The sequence below is a fragment of the Nycticebus coucang genome, chromosome 11 (assembly GCF_027406575.1).
Source record: "Nycticebus coucang isolate mNycCou1 chromosome 11, mNycCou1.pri, whole genome shotgun sequence".
NCBI classification, from domain to species: Eukaryota; Metazoa; Chordata; class Mammalia; order Primates; family Lorisidae; genus Nycticebus; species Nycticebus coucang.
The window spans coordinates 57,875,665-57,899,913 of NC_069790.1; the positions used below are offsets into that span (position 1 = coordinate 57,875,665).

At 37.1% G+C, this 24,249-nt stretch overlaps 1 protein-coding gene across 6 annotated transcripts in view; it reads left to right on the forward strand.

The window, feature by feature from the left end:
* Positions 1–24,249, forward strand: part of HEPACAM2 (HEPACAM family member 2) — a 41,609-nt gene that overhangs the window by 392 nt on the left and 16,968 nt on the right. For 2 of the 6 annotated variants that reach the window (XM_053553811.1, XM_053553816.1), the window contains exons 2-5: positions 1,080–1,161; positions 10,225–10,578; positions 14,170–14,454; positions 22,004–22,300. In XM_053553811.1, the coding sequence (XP_053409786.1) occupies positions 1,080–1,161; positions 10,225–10,578; positions 14,170–14,454; positions 22,004–22,300 (1,018 nt within the window). Of the gene's footprint in view, positions 1–1,079; positions 1,162–4,612; positions 4,779–10,184; positions 10,579–14,169; positions 14,455–22,003; positions 22,301–24,249 lie in introns of those variants that run through there. The other 4 variants (XM_053553813.1, XM_053553814.1, XM_053553815.1 and 1 more) reach the window with 4 other exon arrangements.

Here is a 24,249-nt window from a genome sequence, read left to right on the forward strand (position 1 = left end):
AGAGTTCTCTTTTCAGTTTTTAGTAGTTTAATTAAATTGGGGAAATTAATAGGGGAGTCTTTGGGGACGCAATTTAAAAAGGACTTTTCAATTACGAGATCACTAGGGAGAAAAAAAAAAAAGCAGACCCAAAGCTAATAATAATACCTGACATTTTTTGAAAACTTAACCTAGGAGAGTCAGAAACTCCGCTAATAGCTTTAAATGTATGGCTTCATTTATTTAAAAGCATCCTGTGGAATTATTACCATTGTCCCCATTTTAATGGTGGTGAAATAGGTATGGGGAAATTAAGGAACTTGCCTAGAATTGCTGCAGTTGTGCGAGCAGAAACTGAAGAACTGATTATCCAGATGGGTTAAGAGTTTTATGTATTGTGTTGAAGAGCAAGTCCTGAAGTATGGTACCAGTTTTTTTTAAGTTTACATTTGTTTTCATGTTTACTTTTAAAAATATGAGAGACCCTTAAGTTTCTTAGGACAACTTAAGAAATATTATGTCAACAATACAAAATGTTAGGTAAGCAATAGTGTAGGTGGTAGATATGGCAAAAAAAAAAAATAAAGATGGTTTGCAAATGACTGAAGTTTAAGGCACACTAATAGAATTTATTTTTGATTCTGAAATCCTGTTAATTGACACCCCAGAGCTTTTTAAAATTAATTTGATAAATGAAGTTTACAATATTTAGCATAGGGATTTTTTAAGAGATAGAGTCTCACCCATTACCCAGGCTATCACAGCTTACTACAGCCTTGTACTCCTAAGAGTGATTCTTACAGGGACCCCAGCTCTAGTATTTCAAATCCATTATGTAGAGATGAGAAAATTTATCCATATTAGGTTGTGAGGGCACACATTTTATGAAAGCCTGAGCCAAGACTAGAACCTAGTTTCCAATCCAGAATTTTCTCAAATACTCAAAGTCAAGTGTGACTTTGGATAAAAACTTTTTATCCAATGTATTTGTTTTTTTCCTTTGGCCAAATTTGGGGAAATGTATGTTTTCCATATATATTTGACACTGAAAAGCAAGAAAATATTAAAACTTTATCCTAGTCTAATGCTTTACATTTTAGTTTCTTATAGTCTGGAGAAATGGACAAATCGGACAATTCAAAGGCTGTAACTGTAATACTGGAAACATGCAAAGTAAACCAGGTTTGTTATCTAAATACACTATTTTTTATTCACATACCTTAATCCTGTGTAATTGAACCTTATGTAATACAAGTTTAGCTACCCAAACTTTAAGTAAAAAACCTTAAAGCCCTAAAAAACCCTTTTTAAATGGTGAAGCATGTTGTTTCTTTTCCATTTTTCAAATTTATATGTATGTAATTAGTTACGACTTTCACATTTGCCTGAGCACTATATGTGTGTGGTAGTACAAACTAGTGGAAAGTTTGGAAGACCTGTCAAAAAACCTTGAGGAAGACTTGAAGAATGGTCATTCTTGGTAAACAAATCCCATTTTTGCAAATTGGAACATCAGAGCTGAGAGTTAAGTAAATTGACCTGTTTCAGAGCGATAGAACTTGCAGTAAAGTAGGGTAAGGGTGTATTTCTAATGGCCAAAATAGGAGAGACACCTGGAAGCTTAAATAAGAGCTCAAATTCTGATTTGAATAGGAAGATAAATTTATGACCCTATACATACTAAAGTGGAGAAATGTAGCCCCTCCAGGAATGATGTGCTATACTTCGTTGAGCAGGCAGTAACAAAACAGAACACTTTATGAAATTAAAGCAGTGATCTGGAGAGGCAGCCACGAAGGAAACCCACTCCATAGTCATTGTGCAGCCATGTTAAAATAGAGCTAGGCTTCTGAGAGGCAGTCTGGGGACTTTACTATCTGGGCATAAGCATTACCACAGGCATAGGTACGTATGGTAGGTAGCTCCTCTGGCAGCCAGTTCTTCCTTGGAAACTGTCCTATTTCCTGAGATCTAATTACAATAGGAAAACACCTCTTTCCCCAGTTCTTAGTCCCAACCATTCTACATTGACCTTGGCATATTACCACCTCTCCTTCCCAATTATTTCTACTATACTTTTAAATGCTATTCATAACTAAAGAATGTGGAGGTTTGAAATTCATATAGCAGACATTTGCTCTATAAAACAAGACAAGCCTTGCATAACAATTTAAATAAACCAAACTGTAAACTAGTGTGATTTGACAGGTAATAGAAAGCCCTGCCCTCCCCTAACACACACACGCACACACACACCCCTCCGTGGGAAAATGTGCTTATATGGGATTTCAAACATGCACGTACACGTGTACTTGCTACTAGCAGCTTCTTGCATTGCTTGCAATTTAATCACCATAGATATAGATTCTGTTAGGTTAATCAACCTTCTCATCTTAAATGCAAATATAAATAAGACTAGTAAACAGGCTCCAGGCACATTTTTCATGAACAACATGGTAGAACAGAGCTTTTCGGTGTGCTACAGGTATGATGAGATACTGATGGTGGGAAATTTCTTACAATAATAAAACACTTTAAGCATTTTTAATAATCATGAAAAAATTGACAGCAGTTAAAATTAAATGTGAATACTGCTTATGTGTGGTAGTATAACTTCCTCTGTAAACATGTTGAATTCAGAATTACTCCAGCAGGTGAGAGTTTATACCTGTGGTTTACCACAAGAGGGCCCCTTGTCATGGTTATGCCACATAGCACTGCCTTAGATGTGCCATAATGGTATTTTCATTTTTTAATGTGTGCCCAGACATAAAAGATAATCACAAATCACAAAGATAACATATTTATGTAAGGCCTACTGTCACCTACATCATAAGAGCAGACATGTTTTTAAATACAACAAAAGAAATAGGCAAAAAAATCTCAGAATAAAAAACTCCTTAAAACTGAGTATATTTAACCTTAGGAAAAGCACACTAGATTGGCTTTATTTCTTTCATTTGCCAAGGACCCATAGACTTTATCAAAAGCCATAACTGGGTTGAGAAACACTGGACAGAGCTTATTTAATAAAGGCAATTGGAGATTAATGTTGATCTAAAAGAGGGAAGTGGCCCTATGTTATGTCTGTAGAACTTCCATATTACTTTCTAAATTTCAACTATTGAGATCCAATATCAAAATTTGTTTGCATTTCTTAAACATCAGCCGAGAATCAGAAGGCATGGGTACAGAGCATTTGGAGTTTGGTTTTAGAAGAACAAGTTAAGCACTAAGCTAGGTGCAAAAGATCCATGAGTGAATGAGACTGTTTCTGTACTTTGAGCTCAGAGGAAAAATAAACATCCAGTAAAATAAGCTGAGAGTAATGAGATAAGTGCTGTGATAGATGTACAGACAATATTTAGAAATAGCACGGAGAAAATGGTGGTGTAGTTATTAACCAGGAGTGGAGGGAAGCTCTTGCCATTTTTCTGAAACATGGAGAGATCTGAAAGTTCCGGACCTCTGAAGAGGACTCAATTTTCCCAGAGGTCACTTAACTTTTTTTTTTGCCTCTAAAAGCCCTTCTAGATAGTTGACAGCCTTAACATAAAGAGTATTTCCAAACCTGGATCCCAAAATAACTATCAGCCCTTTCTGAATTTTAGTTCTGCTCCAGGAAGATTCTTTCTTCCCCTTTCATCACTGAAATTTTTCAGTGGGCCTTTACTGTTAAAATTGAGTTATACAAGGAATTTCACTTGATCTGATGCAGACTTATTTATAAACTTTCCATTTTATATAGTGGAAGCCTTGGGCCAGAGCAATTTTGCAAATTACAACTTAAAATTAAATGGAAGTGCTTAGGCCCACTACCTTGACAATGGAGAGGCCCAGAGAGGCAAAAAACACCGCAGTAGAGGCAAAATCTTCTCTGGATCACTGAATCCCTTCCTCTGTGTTTCAGCTGTGAAATGTGACCTCAGATATTATCTGTTAGCATAGACTTTTTATTATAATTTTCCACAGTTCACGCTTCAGCCCTACTTGGAAACACACCTGTGATTTGCTTTTAAAAATAAAATGAATCTAAAGATTCAATAAAACCATACCAGTCATTTGTAATAAGAAACGCTGCATAGAAAAATACATTTTTATTCATTTGATACATTAGTGACTTCACAAAGATGTATAACTGTTTAGCAGTTAAAATGCCTCAATTTTAGAAAAATTAATTTTTCTAATTTCAAAATAATGGCATGGTTTTGCATGATAGAAAACGAGCTTTGTTCAGGGTGGTGCCTGTGGCTCAAGGAGTAGGGCGCCGGTCCCATATGCCAGAGGTGGTGGGTTCAAACCCAGCCACGGCCAAAAAAAATCACACAAAAAAAAAAAAAAAAAAGAAAACGAGCTTTGTTCTTAAGGAAATTTCACAATATGCTCTCATTAGGAAAGCTTGCTGCTTTTAAAATAAAGTCATCCACAAAGTTGTTTTCCTTCATGTGATTTTTTAATAACTAGTGATAATTTGTAAAATATACAATTATTGATAATTGCTAAGAAACTGCTCTGCAAGTCATAAGCCTGTATCCTTGCAAAGCATATAACAGGTGTTCCCACTCCCTGTTTCCTTTGTATACACATTCATTCTGTATTCAAATCACAGAAGCAGGAGTCAGGATAGGATCTGTTACCTCACTGCTAATTTCCCTAGCAAATAAACCAGCAGCTGCTGATCCATGTACTAAGTTACCACAGAGAACAGGGCAGTGTATGCATGGGACAGGATGCTTTCATGGAGCCCTTCAGCGGCACAGCTGGGGTCTTTAAGTGCAAAATATACCTCCTTCTCTTAGGTAAGCCTCTTTTTTGAATTGTGTTTTAGCTGTTGTTGTTTGAGAGTTGTTCATTTTTTTGGTTTTTTTTTTTTTTTTTTTTTGTAGGTATAGGTAAATATTCGCTTTAGGCTATAGATTCACTCAGATAATTGAAGAGCAGGTCAAAACCTTTTTAACAATAATACACTGTTCCAGCAAAGCAGCAGGAATATTTAGGAGAAATGAGCCTCAATAAATAGATTGTTATTGTTTCCTTAGAACAATTCTCAATAGCACTCATTAAGAAAGTTAAGACATTATAAAAATCTAATGAATTTCTTCCTTTTAGAGTTTACATATAGGTTCAATAGTCTTTAATGCATTTATTTTGGCAAATATCCTAATAGGCCCTGAAACTGACCACTTAGAATGAAAACTCGAAACCATTTATGAAAATGGGTTTTTTTTAATTAAAGATACTACTACAAACTATTGACTCTGCTTCATTTTAAATTATCTCATCTTATGAAATAAGGAAAAAAGTGAGGTTCCAAACTGACAAAACAAAGTTTTATACACAAAAGGATGATATGTTAAAAAATATTATTTCTTCAAAATGCTTTTCTTTTTTGCTCAATAGCTAAGTACTGTACAATTTTTTTTCTGTAGCTTAATGTATTTTCCTCATTCTCCCCTTCATCGTTAGAGTTTAAAGGTGTTTGCCTGCCACACTCCCACTGTTTTATCTGTTGACATTATTTTCATCAGATGTTTTCTTTTCCATTCTTCTTCTGTATCGATTTTAAAAGTCAGGTTAGTTTCTTGTTTTATTTATATTCAGCACATAGAAATACAAAAAACACAATATTCCTTAAATTTTAAAAACAACTTATCTGTGTAAGCAATTTGTTTTAGACTTCTTCAGTTATTTAGAGCCTTATTTTCACTTATTTATTTTGTTACAGTTTTCATTGTAAATGTGATTGTTTTTCAGTTTTAAACCTACTATTGTACATATCCCATATATTTGAAATGTACGGTTTATAAATTTTTGTAAAGTCTTCAAGTTTCCAGTAGTTATAATTCTTCTAATTATTAAAGTGTTTATGTTACCAAATGCAAACAAAAATAAATAGATTTCCGTAGAAAACTTTTTACAAATTAATTAGTGTAACTGCCTCTTTATCTTTGTTCGTGTTTTTCAGTTTTGAAAGTATCCTGTGTCAGTGTCCCACTTGTTTTTAATTTTAAAGCTATAGGACTACTGTAATTTCATAAGTGATTGTTTATAATTGGCTTTAAGAAATCAGAGAAAATACAATTGAGGAATTCAGCTAAAATGAAGTTAAAATGTGCTTTAGAGAAATTGCGTGTTTGAAATTAGTTAAGATTTTCTTAAGATTTTCTTTCTGAAGCAGATTTAGTTTTCCTCATCAGTAGTGTGCTATATAAAAACCACAGGTAATGTGAATAATTTTTTGATTTTAAGAATATTGAATTTTTGTTTTAAAAAAAACTAAAAAGTTTGAAGCCTAAAAATGTACCATTTGTACAGTCTATTCAAAATCCAACTTCCTAATTTCTGTTTTCTCTAAAGATACGAGAATTTATTTTCAGTCAACAATAATTGTGTTATGCTTGCTAATACTGTGCATGATAATGGGGGAGTAAATGCCAACTATTCTGAGCTACTGTAGAGGTCACTTTGTGAAGTCTAATGTTTATATGCAATACAGGGAAACTGGTCCAGGGAGTCCTTTGTTGCTGGAACATAAATAAATTTTGTAGTAGGACTTCAAGTGTTCCTTACCACTGGATGCTCTTTATAATGCTATTGTTACACAGTTTAAGAGGGTCAGTAAAGTAAGATTATTCCTGTAATTTTATGTATCAAATTATGAATGGTATTATCAGTGTCTCTTCAGATTGGTGTAATACTTTACATGCAAAAAGTCTAAGAGTTTTCCTCTTTATCCTCAGAAAATATTAGTGAAGCTACTAATATAAAACTGAATTTTCATTTAAGTCTAAATATTTAAAATGTCAAAAGAAAATTAAAATTTCATCATTTTTTGTTTGTTTTTTGAGACAGAGTCTCACTCTGTAGCCCAGGCTAGAGTGTCATGACATCGGCCTAGCTCACAGCAACCTCAAACTCCTGGACTCAAGAGATCCTCTTGCCTCAGCCTTCTGAGTAGCTGGGGACTAGAGGCGCCCACTACAATGCCTGGCTAGTCTTTCTACTTTTAGTAGAGACAAGGACTCTTGCTCAGGGTGGTCTCCAACTCCTGAGCTCAAGCAGCATACCCACCTCAGCCTCCCAGAGCACTAGAGTTATAGGTATGAGCTTATTTGTTCTTACAGAGGATGACTTTCTCAAATCAATAGTTTTAGTCCTTTAGATTTTCTCGAATAACTAGAAAAGAACACTTGAAATTTTCTCAAAATGAAGCTAATTTTTCTAAAATTACTAAACATGTTTGACAGCATGGATTCATCACATCTGTAATGGGAAACACAAGCCAAGAGAATATTTTTTTTGAAATGGAGAAGCAGCATTCAGTTATCTGTTTATTCCCCAAATTTCACTACAAGTAAAGATTGCTTGATATCAGTAGGTTTATTTCTTTCCTGCAAAATGAAAAGATTTGAGGTGCTTGAGATGAGATACTGTATACAAAAATTTCCTTCCTGACATTCTCACAACTTGCTACCAATACTTCATCTGATAAAAATGGTGCAGCCAATCTTGAAACAAACAGCTATTGTAACACCTGTGCTTTCTGTTAAATACAAATTTGAAAAGGGACACATATTTCAAAAATTGTTTTATTTGTTATGAAGCATTGAATATATTGAAAGATATTGACAGTAATATATTTATTTATTATGAAATGATGCAGCTTCTAAAATGGCCCAAAAGACTAGTTTCCCCCTAACCAATTATCATAAAGGCCATATAAAATGTTATTTTCTACTAAAGCAGTTTCATTTTTCTCTAGGCTGCAATATTTGTATTGTTTTCAATATTTTAGTAAATGAAACTTTATTCCTCTAACTTTAGTCGTGGACTCTCTACCCAGTCTCCTCATACTTAAGATTCAACCTCTGAATCAAGATTCAAAAGTCAGCAACATTTTCATCCTAGTGATATTCTCACTTCATTGTGATAAGGTGCCTCCCAATAATTTCCATAATATTAAATAAATCTCAGCCTTTTTCAGCTACAAAGAAAGTCAATGAAAATGGTGTGTTCTCTTTACAAAACAAAAAAGCAAACAAGGACTTTTGCAATGACTTTCCCAAATGACAGGAACAGATTGGCCAGAATTGATCGCATTCAGGCCATCTCAGCCTAGCGTGGTTTCTAGATTGAGCTGTGAGATGTCTTAAATGGACCAATAACTCAATGACAAAATTGCTCCCGCCAGAGGCACCTTCTTCATTTGATGTTAGCAGCCATGCAGTCTTTCCCATTGAATTCCCAAGGCAATGATGTGGACTCCACCATTCCCCTTGATTCTTGAGTAACAGGCAGAATTGCCACTTTGCTAAAGAATGTGCCGGGATTAACAACTTAATAAGTAGACCAAAACTGAGACTCAATACTTCAAATTTTGGGGGCCCTCTCTCAGTTTGAGTCCTCTCAAAATTCTCTAGGCCCTTCTAATATAGGTTGCTGCTACACTGGGAAAAAGCACCTCAGGATGTCAAGAACATAAAACTTCATCAAGAAAGGCCTCCAAGGCGGCGCCTGTGGTTCAGTGGGTAGGGCGCAGGTCCCATATGCCGGAGGTGGTGGGTTCAAACCCAGCCCCGGCCAAATTAAAGAAAAAAAGAAAGAAAGGCCTCCAACCTCATCTAGTATTGCGCACTTTTCACACATGAGAAAACTGAAGCAGAGAATTAAAATGACTTCTCTAGGATCGCATAGGTGAGCACTTAGCATTTCATCTCCAGTTCATGTTCTTTATCAAGATCTCACATTTCCGTGGATTTTTTACTTTATCGAAGTATCAAATATAGTAATCTGTAAGTTTAGAGAATGTGTTCCTGAAAATCCTTGTTTCAGGGAAATTTCCTCTGCAAGAGATAAACTTAAGACTAATTGGTGGACATAGGACAAAGGAGTCCAAGATCAGGAGTGGATCATGAAACCCTCATAAATATTTTTAAATTTAAGTGGAAAAAAAAAAAAAGATCAATACAATAAGTAAAGTGAAAGCTACATTTTAAATATCTTAAGTTAGTTATAATATAAGTGCTAAAAGCTAGTTTTTATTACTTACCAGGAGCTTTCTAGCTCCAATTTCAATGAAAGACATGTAAATACATTTTGTTGGGGGCAGAAAACACGGACACTAAGAAGAATCTTTTCCTGTGCAGATCCCCATCCAAAGGCCCAGTGTCTTTCTACATTTATGACTTTAAGAGTTTCACCCTCTGTCAGCCCCTGCGTCACCTATAGTAGACACGACTTGTTTTAAGACACAGATTTACTCTTAAGTTTGTTTTCTTTTTTTTAGAGACAGGGTCTCACTCTGTCACCCATGCTGGAGTGCAGTGGTTCAATCAAACTCTTGGGCTCAAGCAATTCTCCTGCCTCAGCCTCCCAAAGTGCTGGGATTACTGGCCTCCCACAGTATCTTTTACTATCCCCCCAGTCTCCTACTTTATCACAGGCCCTATTCCTGTTATCCTCATGGCAGCTCAAGTGAGTCCAATAAGACATAAGAAAGGTCATATCTCTTCTCTGCTCATGAAACTCCAGTTGCATCCACATAGAGCAAAATTGCCCAAGTCTTTCCCATGAGCTGAAGGTCCTGTCCACTCTGTCGCTGACCTCATAATCCACCGTGCTCCCTCCCCTCTCCTCTGCTCCATCCATGCCTTTCTCTTCATCAAGGAAGGCCTTGACTTGAGGTGTGTTCCTCAAACACACCAACCAGACACCTGGTCTGCTAGGATATTTGCATTTGAGAAGGCTTTGGCTAAGGGAACAACTTCCCAAAATTGAATATTAAGTCACTGCAGAAGACTTCTGGGGAAATTCTTGATAGGAAGTAATCCCTCTGTTATATAAACTATATAAATATAGTTTGATTAGGATATATGACACAGATATTCATAAAGTCATAATTTCAAGTGTTTTCAAGGGTTTCTTTGGACTTTAGAACTAATAATCTTTCCCAGTTCTCTTTTTCTCATTATTCTTTAACAGTCATAGTAAATAACTTCTGCTTTTCCTTTTCATCTTGCCTTTAGACAGATCATGCGATCAGCAGTCTTTGGGTGGAGTTTTTTAAATGTAGAAGGTTTCAGAGACAAATATTTACCTCTATATGCAACCGGTACTAGAATGGTCAGTACGTAGAAGCGGCTCTTCTTTGGAAAGGATTATCACCTGATCAAATTCTTTCTGCAGTTTCCACTTTAAACTGTGAAATGTGGCTCACAGTCTTCACAGCTTTCCTTTCCTTTGCAGCAGGTGCTTGTTCAGGACTGAAGGTGACGGTGTCCTCACACATCGTCCACGGCATTAGGGGTCAGGCCCTCTACCTCCCTGTGCACTATGGCTTCCACACTCGGGCCTCAGACATCCAGATCATTTGGCTGTTTGAGAAGCTCCACACGATGCCCAAATACTTGCTGGGCTCTGTGAATAAGTCTGTGGTTCCCGACTTGGAGTACCAACACAAGTTTAGCATGATGCCACCCAACGCATCTCTGCTCATCAACCCACTGCAGTTTACAGACGAAGGCAATTACATCGTTAAGGTCAATATTCAGGGGAATGGAACGCTCTCTGCTAAACAGAAGATAGAAGTCACTGTTGATGGTGAGTCCACTGTGCATGTGCATGGGCAGCAGGCTCTCATGGTGGTTAGCAAAGGCTCAGGGAACGGAATAGCCTGGGTTTTAGGTCCCGGCTCTGCAACTCTGGGCAAATGAATCAATCCTTAAAGCTTCACTATTTCAGGGCACTAAGGACATTATCTACTTCGTGAGGCTTTCTGAAGATTATGTAAGACATGCATGTAAAGGTATGCCAAGGGCCCAGCAAAAGGCAATTAAACAGTAATATAACTTGTTATCCATTTTCCTAGGAACTGTCCAATATAAAGTTGCTGATAGCATGAGATAGAGAAAATCTTATTTTTTCAGTGGTAGAATGTACCCCGGAAGAGCCCTATTTTGTCCCATGGATCTTTTTAGTGTGGCCATGGGGAGAGGATGCGACTTACTCAGGGACCATACTCAAGGGCAACAGAAATGCCTGGAAATGTCTTCTGAGGGGCTGAGGAGAGTGGGCTCAGCTAACTTCCAGACACTTGTTTTCTCATTGAGGTATCTAAGTGACATACCTTAAATATACTATGTCCAAAGCCCAGCTTCTCATTTTTCTCTCTAACCTGTTTATGTGACAGTGTTCCCTCATTTCAGTATACACAGAAACCATTCTGCCACCTGCCAGGCCCCAAACCTTACATCATCGTTGATCTCTCTTTTCCTCACATCCCACATCCAGTCAAGAAAACCCTGTCAGCTTCACCTTCAAAATACAGCTCACCTCAAAGGTCACCCCGAAAGCCACCACACATAGGGAAAATGGGAAATGGTAGCTAAATTTACCTTTGTTTACAAATATGCATTACAAAATTTTATAAAATATTTACAAAATACTCTTATGTATTGGCCACCTCTTTGTAAAATTTGGCAATGAATACTTAGTAAATAAAGGCACATTTAGCTACAGTTTTTCATTTTCATTAAATATAGCAAATTTAGGGGCAACCTTTGGACATCCTATATAGAAAAAGTTCAACCACTTCTCGCCACCTCCACTGTTGCCTGACCATCAGCTGTGCGCTGGAATATCCTAACCTGTCGCCTGGTCTCCCTGTACCTGCTCCTACCTCCTGCAGCTTAAAACGCTCTCATAGCTTCTGTCTCATTCATAGAAAAAGTCAAAGTACTAGCAATGGACTGCAAGGCCTCACATACCCACACCTGCCTGACCCCATTTCCTACCTGCGTCCTCCTCACTCCCTCTGTTCTGGCCACGATAGTCTCCTTGCTCATTCTAGAGCAGACCAAACACACTCGTACCTCAGGGCCTTTGTACTTGCTGTTCATCTAGGCTTTTCTCCTAAATACCAGCAAGGTCCCCTCCCTTATTTCCTGTAAGTCTCAGCTCAAATGTTGCTTAATAGTGAGGCCTCTCCTGACCACCCTATATAAAATATAACCTCACTCGCCCAAGCACACACACAGTCACTCTGCACCTCCACTTCTGCTTTTCTTTTTTTCATAGCACTTAGTAGCACCCGGACATACTATATATTTTTATTTATTTATCATGTCTCGTCCTGACTAGAATATGAGGTCCATGAGGACAAGAGTGTATTGTTGGCTGCTCTGTCCTCGGGGCCTAAAACCTTTCCTGACCATTATCTGGGAGTAAATAAGTGTCCACAGAGGAGATGAAGGAGACTTCAGGGGAGCATGGACACAGGCGGTGGAAGCAGATGCCTGGAGAGCAACTTTAGGGAAAGGAAAGAGATCTCTAAAGGGCATCCTCATGTGTGGCATCCTGTCTCCCCCCAGACCTTCAGTAGAACATCTTACTTGTTAATCAGCAGTAAAGTTGGAACTGTTTGGGGAAATGCAACCAAAATTCAGTGAAGCCTAAATTTTAGGGCCTGAGCCAATATCTTTCTTGGAAAGGAAACTCCCACACCTGGTTTACATTGTTTTAGGCAAATGAATAATCCCAATACCAATGACTCTTCTAATAATTGGTTCGCCTCATACAAGATCATTGATATGTTACCTGTTTCTCCCATACCACACATACTTCCACACACAGATGCATTTGAAATGTAAGCTTTTTATGCATGTACACAATTCATTTTTCTTTTTAAATCATAACAACAGGAACATAAACCTTTTCAAATCCTTTGTTCTTGCCAGGGAAGATGAAGGATTAAATTAAATGGACAAGCCAGTTGATTACCCCCACCTAGAAAAGCGCTGGATGTTTTAGCATTACTCAGCTTCCGGCAAGTTGCCCTTCAACTTCTTTCCAACTGTCCTCCTTTTTTTTTGCAGTTTCTGGCCGGGGCTGGGTTTGAACCCTCCACCTCCAGCACAGGGGGCCGGCGCCCTACTCCTTTGAGCCACAGGTGCCGCCCCAACTGCCCTTCTTTATCCTTCATTTGCTTTGATCTTCTCTGGGCTGTAGCATTGCATCTGTTTGTGCCCTAACGCACATTTTCCAGTGTAGGAAAATGTGAACATGAGTGATAAATTTACCTAAGGAAGATGGGTCAACCCTAATTAAAAGCTTGATAGAAAATTAAGGTCTAAACATCAGAGGCAATCATCTGTCACTTGTATATTATCCCACTCTCTCTCTGTTTAGTAGTCATACATAGAACATCATTAAATTCATCTCGCTGCAAAATACAGGAGAGAAACACTGCCAGATTTAAGGCTCTCTTCATTTGCCACTGACTGCTATGTAACCTGTGTTAAGTCTAGAATCAAGAATCTCAAAGATTAGTGAAAATGTGTGGATACTTATTTAATCCTCATCCTTGTCTATCAACTTTACAGTTAAAATTCAGAGAGGAACTATTTACTCATTCTTGGAAACATATTAATTTGACAAACATTATCCAGTGCCAGACCATGAAGTAAGACCATTTTCCTATCACTTGACTTTCCAACAAGTAATTGAATTTGTCTCTGTTTTGTCTAATTCGATATAATCCCAAGAATACATTTAATCCTATTTTCAGATGGACTTGGTATTGAAATGTAGACTTTGCTCTGTTAAAGTGACATATGTAACATTGCAACACAAATGCAAAGTCATTAAAGCATGTCATTAATTTGATTACATACATAAAAACAAAAGAAAGTTGTACATTAGCGAGCCTCTAAAATTTTCCCTCAACTTCCCATAAGTATACTGTATATGAGCAACAATATATTTTGCGGATAGTAGCCAGAAATTTGGGTGCACCACATCCACCCCATCCGGCTGCTCCTGGGACATTGGGACAAGGCAAGAGAGCGTAATAACCGTATAAATTTTGCCTGTAGAGGTATACCTTTACGGTATGGGGGAAAGTGCAACCAACAGAAAATAAGGAAGCTGGTGTTCGCAAATACTATGTTATCTGTAATGTAAAGGGTTTCATTAAACAATCCTTGAAGAGTAAGTTCTAGAATTTGGTGATATTTTTATCATTTTGAATTTTCCACAACTTTTTATTCTCTTCTTTATTGCTCAAGCTGTCAACATTTATGGAGTAAAGCTCTAGAATTGTATCCCCAGGAGTTACTATTTGAAAGACCTCACTGAGTTTTGTTGCAGTTCAGTGAGTGAAAAGAATCATTCCTATCTCTCTTGATATTGCAGATCCTGTCAGAAAGCCAGTGGTGCAGATTCATCCTTCCTCTGGAGCTGTGGAATATGTGGGAAATATGACCCTGACATGCCAGGTGGAAGGGGGCACTCGGCTAATTTACCAGTGGCTAAAAAATGGGAGGCCTGTCCACACCAGCTCCACATATTCCTTTTCTGCCCAGAACAACACCCTTCATATTGCTCCAGTGACCAAGGAAGACATTGGGAATTACAGTTGTCTGGTGAAGAACCCTGTCAGTGAGATGGAAAGTGACATCATTATGCCCATCATATATTGTAAGTTTTTTTTTTCCAAGAAATATTCAGGAGGTGCTTTTTTTGTTTGCTTTTCTGAGAAGTTCTTACAGGGTAGTCACAGGGAATATAAGCACCAGATGTCATTTGGATTTTACCCTTATTATAGTCTAGGACTAATTCTAATCACACTGTCTTGTCATGAAATATATCTACTGGCACTATTTCTTGTAGATCAAATTGAGATACTGGCTAGGGACCATTCAGTTTGCATTTTGTGATTCAGTCCATCGTCTGACCTCATTTCCAATGGATCGGAGAAATCTCAATTTCAAGAACCCTGAACCATGCAGAGAATGCAAAGAGAAAACTGAAAGAATACCTTGAAAAGAATGTTTTTCTTTTTCAAACATTACCATTCCTTCATTTAACATACTTCATTTTCCTACAGTAAAGTATTTTCTTTATATTGATTCTTTCTTGTAGCCATGTATCTCTCCATCTGCCTACCTATCGTTAAACTCTAGGCCTATTGAAACTAAGAATTCCTGGGGAAAATTGCATAAACAATTACAGGTACATGCAAATACTTACAGGCACATACTTCTGTTTTGCTGCATAGTTCATTTTATTTTTTTTTTTAAGGCAAGTATGAAAGAAGGTTTGTTGAGGAAGGGAAAGAGAGGTTTACGGAGTAAGAAAGTTTACAAAACGTAATACATTTATCACAGACAGCACTGGCCCCTGCTACCAGGGAAAGTAAGCAAAGATGCCAGGGTTATAGCCAGCAATTCTCTGTCACACTGCCTAGGTCTGGCCTGCCTCGTGGTTCCTGTATAGCTTGTTTTAATCTTGCAAAGTGAAAATAAGATCTTTCTTTCAAATGTGCAAGTCTAAACACAAATCTCATTATCATCATAGAAAATGCTGTGATATACGGTATAGAAAATGCAAAATGAGAAAAATGTTAAATATTATGCTTTCGACTCCTAAACCTTCTTCCCTTTCCTATGTTATTTGAAAGAATTAAAGTACCCCAATTTGAATAATTATCAAAGAACATTTAGAAAATATACAAATATGGGTTCCACTTACACATAGTAAAGATGAATTCTCCACACGACTTAAGAAAGATTTTGACTCACTAATTGTGAATATAGTATTATTAATTTTTGTCTTATTTTTATGGTCAAATGTAGAACCCTTCTCAAGGTCAGCATTTCATCCTATTGATACTGATTCATTCACTTATTCACTCATTCACTCATAGGTGGATTTGATTTAAAAATAAAATATTAGAATCTTGTTTGTGCTGACAATTATTACCTATCATATAACATATAGAAACACAACCCAGACTCCTTAATAATTTTTCTGGATAGCTGTCATTCTTTGAGCCCTGTTTCAGTTTTTGTTTTCATTTTATTTTCTTGGTTTCAGGTAACAAAAATTAGATAACATGTATAGTTCAGTCTGAAGATTTGTCACTTCTACCTGTTGATGTGGCATCGACATGTTTGCAGTCTTGATCATTCCACGCAAACTGGGAATATGCCCCTTGGTTGATGTTATCCCTGCTCCTCTGTCTTCATCTGGTCACCTTCTTCTTCCTTTATGACATCACTTCTTACCTGCCCCCTCCTGTCTCGCCTCCTCAGTTTCAGAGGGGTCACTGTGTTTCTGCAGTGTTCCATGCACGGCTCTTCCCTGGTCCCCACTGCATTATATTTTCCCTGACTCGCCTTCACTTGTAAGCATCCCAACCCCAAACAGTAGTTTGGCACTTCTTATCTTTGTATCCACAGGGTACGCAGAGTAAGAACTCAAGAAAGTTTCTTGAACTTGACTAAAGTGGAGGGTGATCTTTCTTCATATCCATTTCAAATTCCATCATGGATGATGCTGTACAAAAGTTAAATTACATTATAAGATGTATAAGTGTCTTCATTCTGGTGCTCTAGTACTTTTGTTTCTGACCTTTAGCAAGAGTCCTCAATAATCTAGTAAATGGGGTATCTCAGTATTCCTCCATAGAAGTCCACATCATAATTTAGAATTCGAGTATGAGTCGCCTATTCTGTTTTCTAAAGGCAGTTTCCATGAAGGTTTCCTTCATAAAAGAACATTTTTTATTTTGATAGAAAAAGGTATAACCAAATCTATCAAGATCGACCACATATTTATGAGGTTACGATGTCATAATCTAGTATCAGCCCAGGTGGAATACAATGTCAGGCCAATAATTCAGACGAATATCTCCTTGCAGGTCACAAAATGTATATGCCTTCTAGCTCTAGTTGTAAATAATAACCCATTAACCACTGCATTTTGTGTGCAACATATGGCAGTGCTGCAGGGGAGAGCTCTAAGTGATAAAAATTAAAGAAAATAAAAGGTCATTCACAGCAAATACTTACCATCTGCTCCATGCAGGATGGCAAACAGAATCAGGATGGAAATTTAGGTATTGTTCCCACCCAGCCATAAATTGTTAAAGAGAACAGATGATAGGTGATTTTACAAGTCATTTAGTAAACAGCCATTCCTTGGGCAAAAGGTTCACTTCTATTGGGAGCTTTCTGCCAAAGGTAAGAGAGTGAACCACAATCCAAAGTCAAAATGAAATTATCCTTCTGCTTTCATCTTCAGTATCAGAGGCCACTCTAGTTGAATCACTCCAAATTTCTACTATTAGATTGCCTGTTCACTGGAACAATGTACTAGGCTGCATCTTAAAGTAGAGGGATGGGCAGCCTGAAATTGTAATGATAAAAGGAGTAACATCATAGTGGAGTCAGAAGAATATGGATTGTAAGCAGTGTGTAGAATTGGAGATGTAGTTAGCTAAATATGTGTGTGTGTGAGAGAGAGAGACACAGAGAGGCATAGAAGGAAGACTTGAAGATCACACACTGAAATCTGGATATTGGTTGTCTGAGTAGTAAAATTGCAAGTAACTTTTCATCCAGGTGTTTCTCTGAATTTTAGGATTTTCTGCAATGAACATTTTTTCATAAATAATCTGATAAAATCTGTTACCTTTAGAGAAATTATATCAGAAGCAAGGAATTGGAAGGCTTCAAAGTATTAGGAGCTGGAAGAGATGCTTGCAGGAGGTGGGGAGAATACAATTTGAAGGAGTTGAGGCTGACTCTGAAAAGCCAAATATAGCATAAAATTAAGACAGGAAAGATTATACCTATAATGAAACTCAACACATGAGGAAGTAGTGAAATCAAAATACAGGAAGTCCTGGGGTAACAAATGAGGTAAGTTCTGTAGGTTTGTTCTTAAGTTGAATTTGTACATAAACTGTAATTTACCTATTACCTGTAATAACCTCCACAAGTGCAAGTACACAACTTGTATGTTTGTAACTTGGGGACTTATGGTAAACGTGATTGAGTAAAGTAGATAAGATAGATTCTTTTCTTTAAAAGTGTTTTTTTTTGGGGGGGCCGAGGGGGATGCCTGTGGCTCAAAGGGGTAGGGCACCAGCCCCATATACCACAAGTGGTGGGTTCAAACACGGCCCTGGCCAAAAACTGCCCAAAAAAAAAAAAAATGTTTTGTTTTTTTGTTGTTGTTGTTGCAGTTTGGCTGGGTCCAAATTTGAACCCACCACCCTCAGTATATGGGGCTGGCTCCCTACCCACTGAGGCACAGGCACCGCCCTGTTTTGTTTTTTTTTATTTTAAACCACATGGTATTATTAAATTAGGTCACAGGGCAGGCGAGGTGGTTCATGCCTATAATCCCAGAACTTTGGGAGGTAGAGAGATTGCGTGAGGCCAGGAGTCTGAGATCAGCCTAGGCAACATAGGGAAAATCTGTCCCTACCAACTCAGGAGGCTGAAGTAGGAAGATTGCTTGAGCCCAGGAGTTTGAGGCTGCTGTGAGCTATCATGATGCCACTGCACTGCAGCCTGAGCAATAGAATGAGACCCTGTCTCTAAAAAAATGAATAAATAAACATTTAAAATTATAAAAATAAATTAAATCATTAACCTTATTCAACAGTGTTGGCTCTACATAACTGTGGGTTTCCTCTGCAATTTAAACCCATCCTCCAAAATTGAAGTTGAAGAACTGGTACTTTTGAGAATACTCCATTATGTTGCAAAGTCCTAAGGCAGTTACAGCATGATTTTTCAGCATGCTTTGAAAAGAGTAATACTCACTGGTATTTGCGTTAAATGTTTAGACAGTTCTTTTATATAGCCACGTTCTATAAACCTGAAAAACAGTGGGAAGATGAAGACCTAAATTGAGTGGCTGCAGTGTTATGACCAAACTTTTCTGTAGCAAGTTGGCCTTGCTGTCTTCATAGCCCTAAGTTTCCTGGTCTTCCAAACTACAGTCAGTGCCTCCTCTTGGTTTCCCTCTATGTGAACCATAGCCAGTGCCCTCTAGTTGGTGGTCTTTGCTTCCCTAGTGTTCTATCAATGATGACAACTTGAAGGGCCACAGGATGACTTGACATCTCAGAGTACTTCACAATGGCTAGAGTGGGATCGTGCTCAAAGAACACCTCAATACTGATTTTGATGAAGTGAAAACAAATTTTTGCTCCCATTTCACTACTTACTACTTAGTGAAATGCAGAAAAAGAGGGTTCCATTTTATAGAACACCATTCTCAACTCCTTACCACAGTGGTTTCCCCTGAGACTATCACAACCAGAAATGAGAAAACAGAGTGTTCGTAGTCACAGGAAAAGAACATACTTTTCTCTTCATTTTTATCTGCTACTTTTAGTTCCTGATTACTTTAACTTTGAACCTACTAAGGTCTGTGTTTGCTTTCTGAAAGCAGAGTTTCTTCATATAGACATATTAATATTAACCTGTGGGATTCCTTCACTTTTCTCCCTGTGTTTAGAAGGAAAATACATATGTAAGTGTATATAATCTTTTGTTTTGCATCTTCAGTTTTTGTTATATCTTTGAAAATTTGTTTCTCTGAGGGTATATTGGTCAGGATATGCTGATATAATAGAGAACCATTTTGGGACTGTGCAAACTTTAGTCTGGCTAGCCAATATCCAAAATGGCTTTAGCATAGCATGAGTCATGGTGTTTCAAATATGTTAGAAAGAACCCTGGAAATCAGTAACCTAATCTATCTTTTTATCTTAAAAAATGGCAAAAGTGAGAAGCTACACATCCAAATGATTTCTAAAGAATCTTTAAATATCGCTTCTCAGCCTTTTGGCTAAGATCAAGTATAAAGAATCTTTAAATAATGACTGACAAAACTAGTTACCGTAATGTCCAGAGTCCACATTAATGTCCAGTCTCTACATTCTACATGGTGAGAGATGAATAATCAGTAATTTCTAAACAATTTGACCTTTTAAAATTAGGTTATTGCTAAGCAAATTGTCTAAACCCTTATCCAGTTTATGAATTCCTTGAGGATATGAGTTATGTCTATACTTTCTACCTCCCATAGACTAAATATATTATGTTACACTTAGTGCTCAAACGAATATTTGATTGTTTACTTAATGAAGTAAACAGAATTACAGAATTAATCTATAATTAGATCATAATTTATTATAGAACTAATAATAGGATTAGATAACAATAAACTGTTCTGATACAGATAGTTATGCCACTTATACTTTATTTCTTTTTACAGAAGTAATATAAATGGTTAAATGCATATATTTTAGAGTACCAGTTCTTCTATTTAATAGCTATGTAACCATGGGCAAATAGATTTTTTTAATTTTTTTAAATATCTCTTACCGGGTGGCGCCTGTGGGTCAAAGGAGTAGGGCGCCGGCCCCATATGCCAGAGGTGGCAGGTTCAAGCCCAGCCCCAGCCAAAAACTGCAAATAAATAAATAAATAAAATATCTCTTACCTCATCATATAAATTAGAATAATAACATCTACCTCATAGTGATTGCTTTAAATGTTAAATATGGCTATATGTATAAGTATTTAAAGTGCCCGCATATAGCAAATATCCAATAAATATTGGTAATGGGGATCAGATGAAAAATGAGCATGAACATACCTAAAACTTGCAGTTTTTTAGAATATAAGCCACAATGTAGGCCAGATGAGAAAACCTACTTAGGCAGGAATTTTTGTTTTTTTTTTTTTGGCCAGCATAAAAAAAAAAGGGTTTGAACCCGCCACCTCCAGCATATAGGGCCAGCACCCTACTCCTTTGAGCCGCAGGCACAGCCCAGACAGGAATATTTTTTAATCTCTCTCTTTATCTCTGGAGAAACGAATGGGAAATGTGTCTCTTTCTGCTGGCAGTCTATGTCATAGAAATGTTTAAATGCTTTGAGAGTGCTACAGTGTGAGAAATAATCATCAAGGAATATCCATAATGAAATAGCTTATTAATGATCAATGAATATCTGCTAATGATAATGAAGATATCTATATATATATATATAGATTTTTTTTTTTTTTTCGTGATTTTTGGCTGGGGCTGGGTTTTGAACCCGCCACCTCCGGCATATGGGACCGGCGCCCTACTCCTTGAGCCACAGGCGCTGCCCAATATATTTTTTTCTAAACGGAATCCTAAGCTTAGCTTGGAGAGGTAAGAATTTTTTTAAAAGATTTTATCTGCTAAAAAATGTTATGAAAATACAGAACACTCTTGTATCTATTTACACAAATCTGTTTTTCATCTGAAACTATGTCTTCTATAAATATTTACATGACCTATCCTAGCACTGAGAAGAAAAATAGATAATACTCAAACTGTGGTCATCAAAAAGAAAATACTGGCCATAATCTGTTGTAAAAATTTCTTCAAATCCAAATGACTATTACAGAAAGATTAAGTTTGCTTATGTGGAAGCTAAGAAGGCTGATCGCATGGAAGTAGACAGTAGAATGGTGGTTACCAGAGGCAGGGAGGGTGCAGGAGGAGGGATAGCCAAAAGTTGATTAACAGACACAAAAATTCAACGAGATAGGAGGAATCAGTTCTTGTGTCCTATGCACGATAGGGTGACTTTAATTAATAGCAAATTATTACATATTTTCAGATAATTAGAAGAGAGGATTTTGAGTGTTTCCATCATAAAGACATGATAAATGTTTGAAGTAATGGATGTGCTAATGACCTTCATTTGATTAATACACATTGAACACATGTATTGAAATAGCACACTACATCCCATAAATATGCACAATTATTACATGTCAATTAAAAATAATAACATAAAATAAAACAGAATTTAAAAGTAAGCCAGTCAAACACAATAAAAGAAAGAATGAGTTTGTCTAACAAGGTTGCAGATTTATCAATACATGAGTCAGAAACTTAGCATCACAGTCAAGATGACTGTGTTTATAAAATTACATACAAATTTTATGTAATATGTTTCACTATTTCAAACCAGTTCAATCTCATCTGAAATCATTCCATTTTCATACATACAAAATAAAATAATTAGATCTTTGTCATTGAGAGTCTAAATGAGGACCTGTTTGCCTAAGGCTAACAGGAAGACTTTCAAGGGAACTCAAATGCTACTAAGCTCTTTCCCAACCTCAAAAACTATTTTATGATTTTTTGTGTTACCTTCCATTTTTTCTTTGTATTGATGCAGATGGACCTTATGGACTTCAAGTGAATTCTGATAAAGGACTAAAAGTAGGGGAAGTGTTTACTGTTGACCTTGGAGAAGCCATCCTATTTGATTGTTCTGCTGATTCTTATCCCCCCAACACCTATTCCTGGATCCAGAGGACTGACAATACAACATACGTCATTAAGCATGGGCCTCGCTTGGAAGTTGCTTCTGAGAAAGTGGCTCAGAAGACAACTGACTATGTGTGCTGTGCTTACAACAACATAACTGGAAGGCGAGATGAAACTCGCTTCACAGTTATAATCACTTCTATAGGTAAGTGTGACCTATAAGGAAGAGATCCCAATTTAAAACACAAACGCATGCTGGCCTCATTTTGCCCCTGTCTTATAACTATGTGGAAGAGAAAATTATTGTGGAATTATTCGTATAAACGCTCTTTCCTAAGCTAATTAAGTCATAGGTTCTATGACTCAAAGAGAGAAAATCCATAATGGAAACCCAAAATGAAATTACGGCTATGAGAGGCTATGAAAAAAAAGGAATTCAATGAATTACTTCTAAATGCTCATTCTTGATTTCCTGCTTCTACAAATAGGAATATGTAATACAAGAGAAACAGGCTGATAATTTAGGGGCTTTAAAGATTTGTATCTTCTGTTGCATCGGGTCAGCTGAATAAAACTCTATGAGTTGGAAACTGGGTTTTCAGACTCCCATTTGACCCCCATTGTCCCCGTCCTTCATGGTCTCCCCTTCCTCTTTTATTGTTTAAATGTCTCAAATCTGTAGGAGTTCTCAGCACAAGTCACAGCACCTTGGAAATTATGATTTGTTTGAAGTCTGTGAAATCTGGCATTCTTTAGAAATCATCTGATTCTCAGAAAGGATGTCAATTTCCAAAAAGAATCACTGCCTAAAATACTGATGTCCACAAACATCCCATCTTTCCAAGCCTTCTGTTCTCTCTCTAAAGTATGATTTAATTCTCTTACACAATTTCCTATATAATGTCATTCATTCCCATGGCTTCATGTAACACTGGCACATGCCAAATCTATACCTGTCAAGCTCTAGAACTGTACACCCAGCTGCCTCTTGGATGTCTCCACCTGGAAGTACCAGAGGCAGCACACAGGTCTAATACATCCCAACTGAACCAGCTCCTTTCCATCCCACCCCCGCAGCCCCATCAAATTGCTATTTTGTCTATATTCTCTGTTTGAGTGAATGGCCCTACCTACCAACCTAAGGCAAAAAGCTACGTTTCACTGGAGACTCTTTTCCCTTGTTTCTTACCCTGACCCACATTCAGTCACCAAGTCTGTCCATTCTCCTGCCTTCCTCAAATCCATCCTTTCTCTCCTTCTTTCTTCTTCTATTTTCCTTTATGATTTCTGTATTTCTTTTCTCCTCCTTTTTTATCTTCACTTCTCTATGCCCCCTCCTCCTACTTGTTTTCTCTTTTCTTCTTCCTCTGCTACCACTACTATCAAGATTTTCCGCAACTCTCTTTTGTATACAGAAAAAGACAGCCAGATTCCACTTGGGGAAAACCTTCAGATAGGAAGTAATGGTTAAGGTGCCTATAATTAGTGGAGGGCTAAGTTCACAAAAGTCACCACCCACTAATACCTTTTCCATTAATACCTTCTCTGTCTTCACCTGTATGGCCTTCGTGCCAAGAGTAGGACCCACAACAGAGAGAAAATCAATACATTTTGTTGAGTAAATGAAGCAAGCAATGATACAAATGAATTCTTGTAATCTTTAGGCTAATATTTTTCCATATGTGGCCCTTGGACTACTGGCATCAAAATCAACCGGAAAGGTTGCTAAGAATGTAGTTTCATTATGACACTTCAGACCTATTGGGTTAGGATCTTACAGGGAGCACCTTGGAGTCTGAATATTTAGCACGCACAGGTGTGACACCCATTTGTTCAAGATGTTTTTCCTCCAGGACATTTTGGATTTATTAAAAAGCTCTTAAAGATCCATCAAGAATTATAAGACTATCACAAACCTGCAGTTGTGGGGAAGAAATGTATAACAGATAGGGTCCTCCAAGAATTCCTTAAGGCCAAAGGAAGATATATTTATAAATTCATCTGAATATATTAGAATTTGTGTATTTTCATGGCAGGATTTTGTTTTTAATATGAAGAAAATTTTACACTCTGGATGAGAGTGCTATCTAGTAGGATTTTCTGCAATGAAAAACATGTTCAATATCTACACTGTTCAATATGGTAACCACTAGA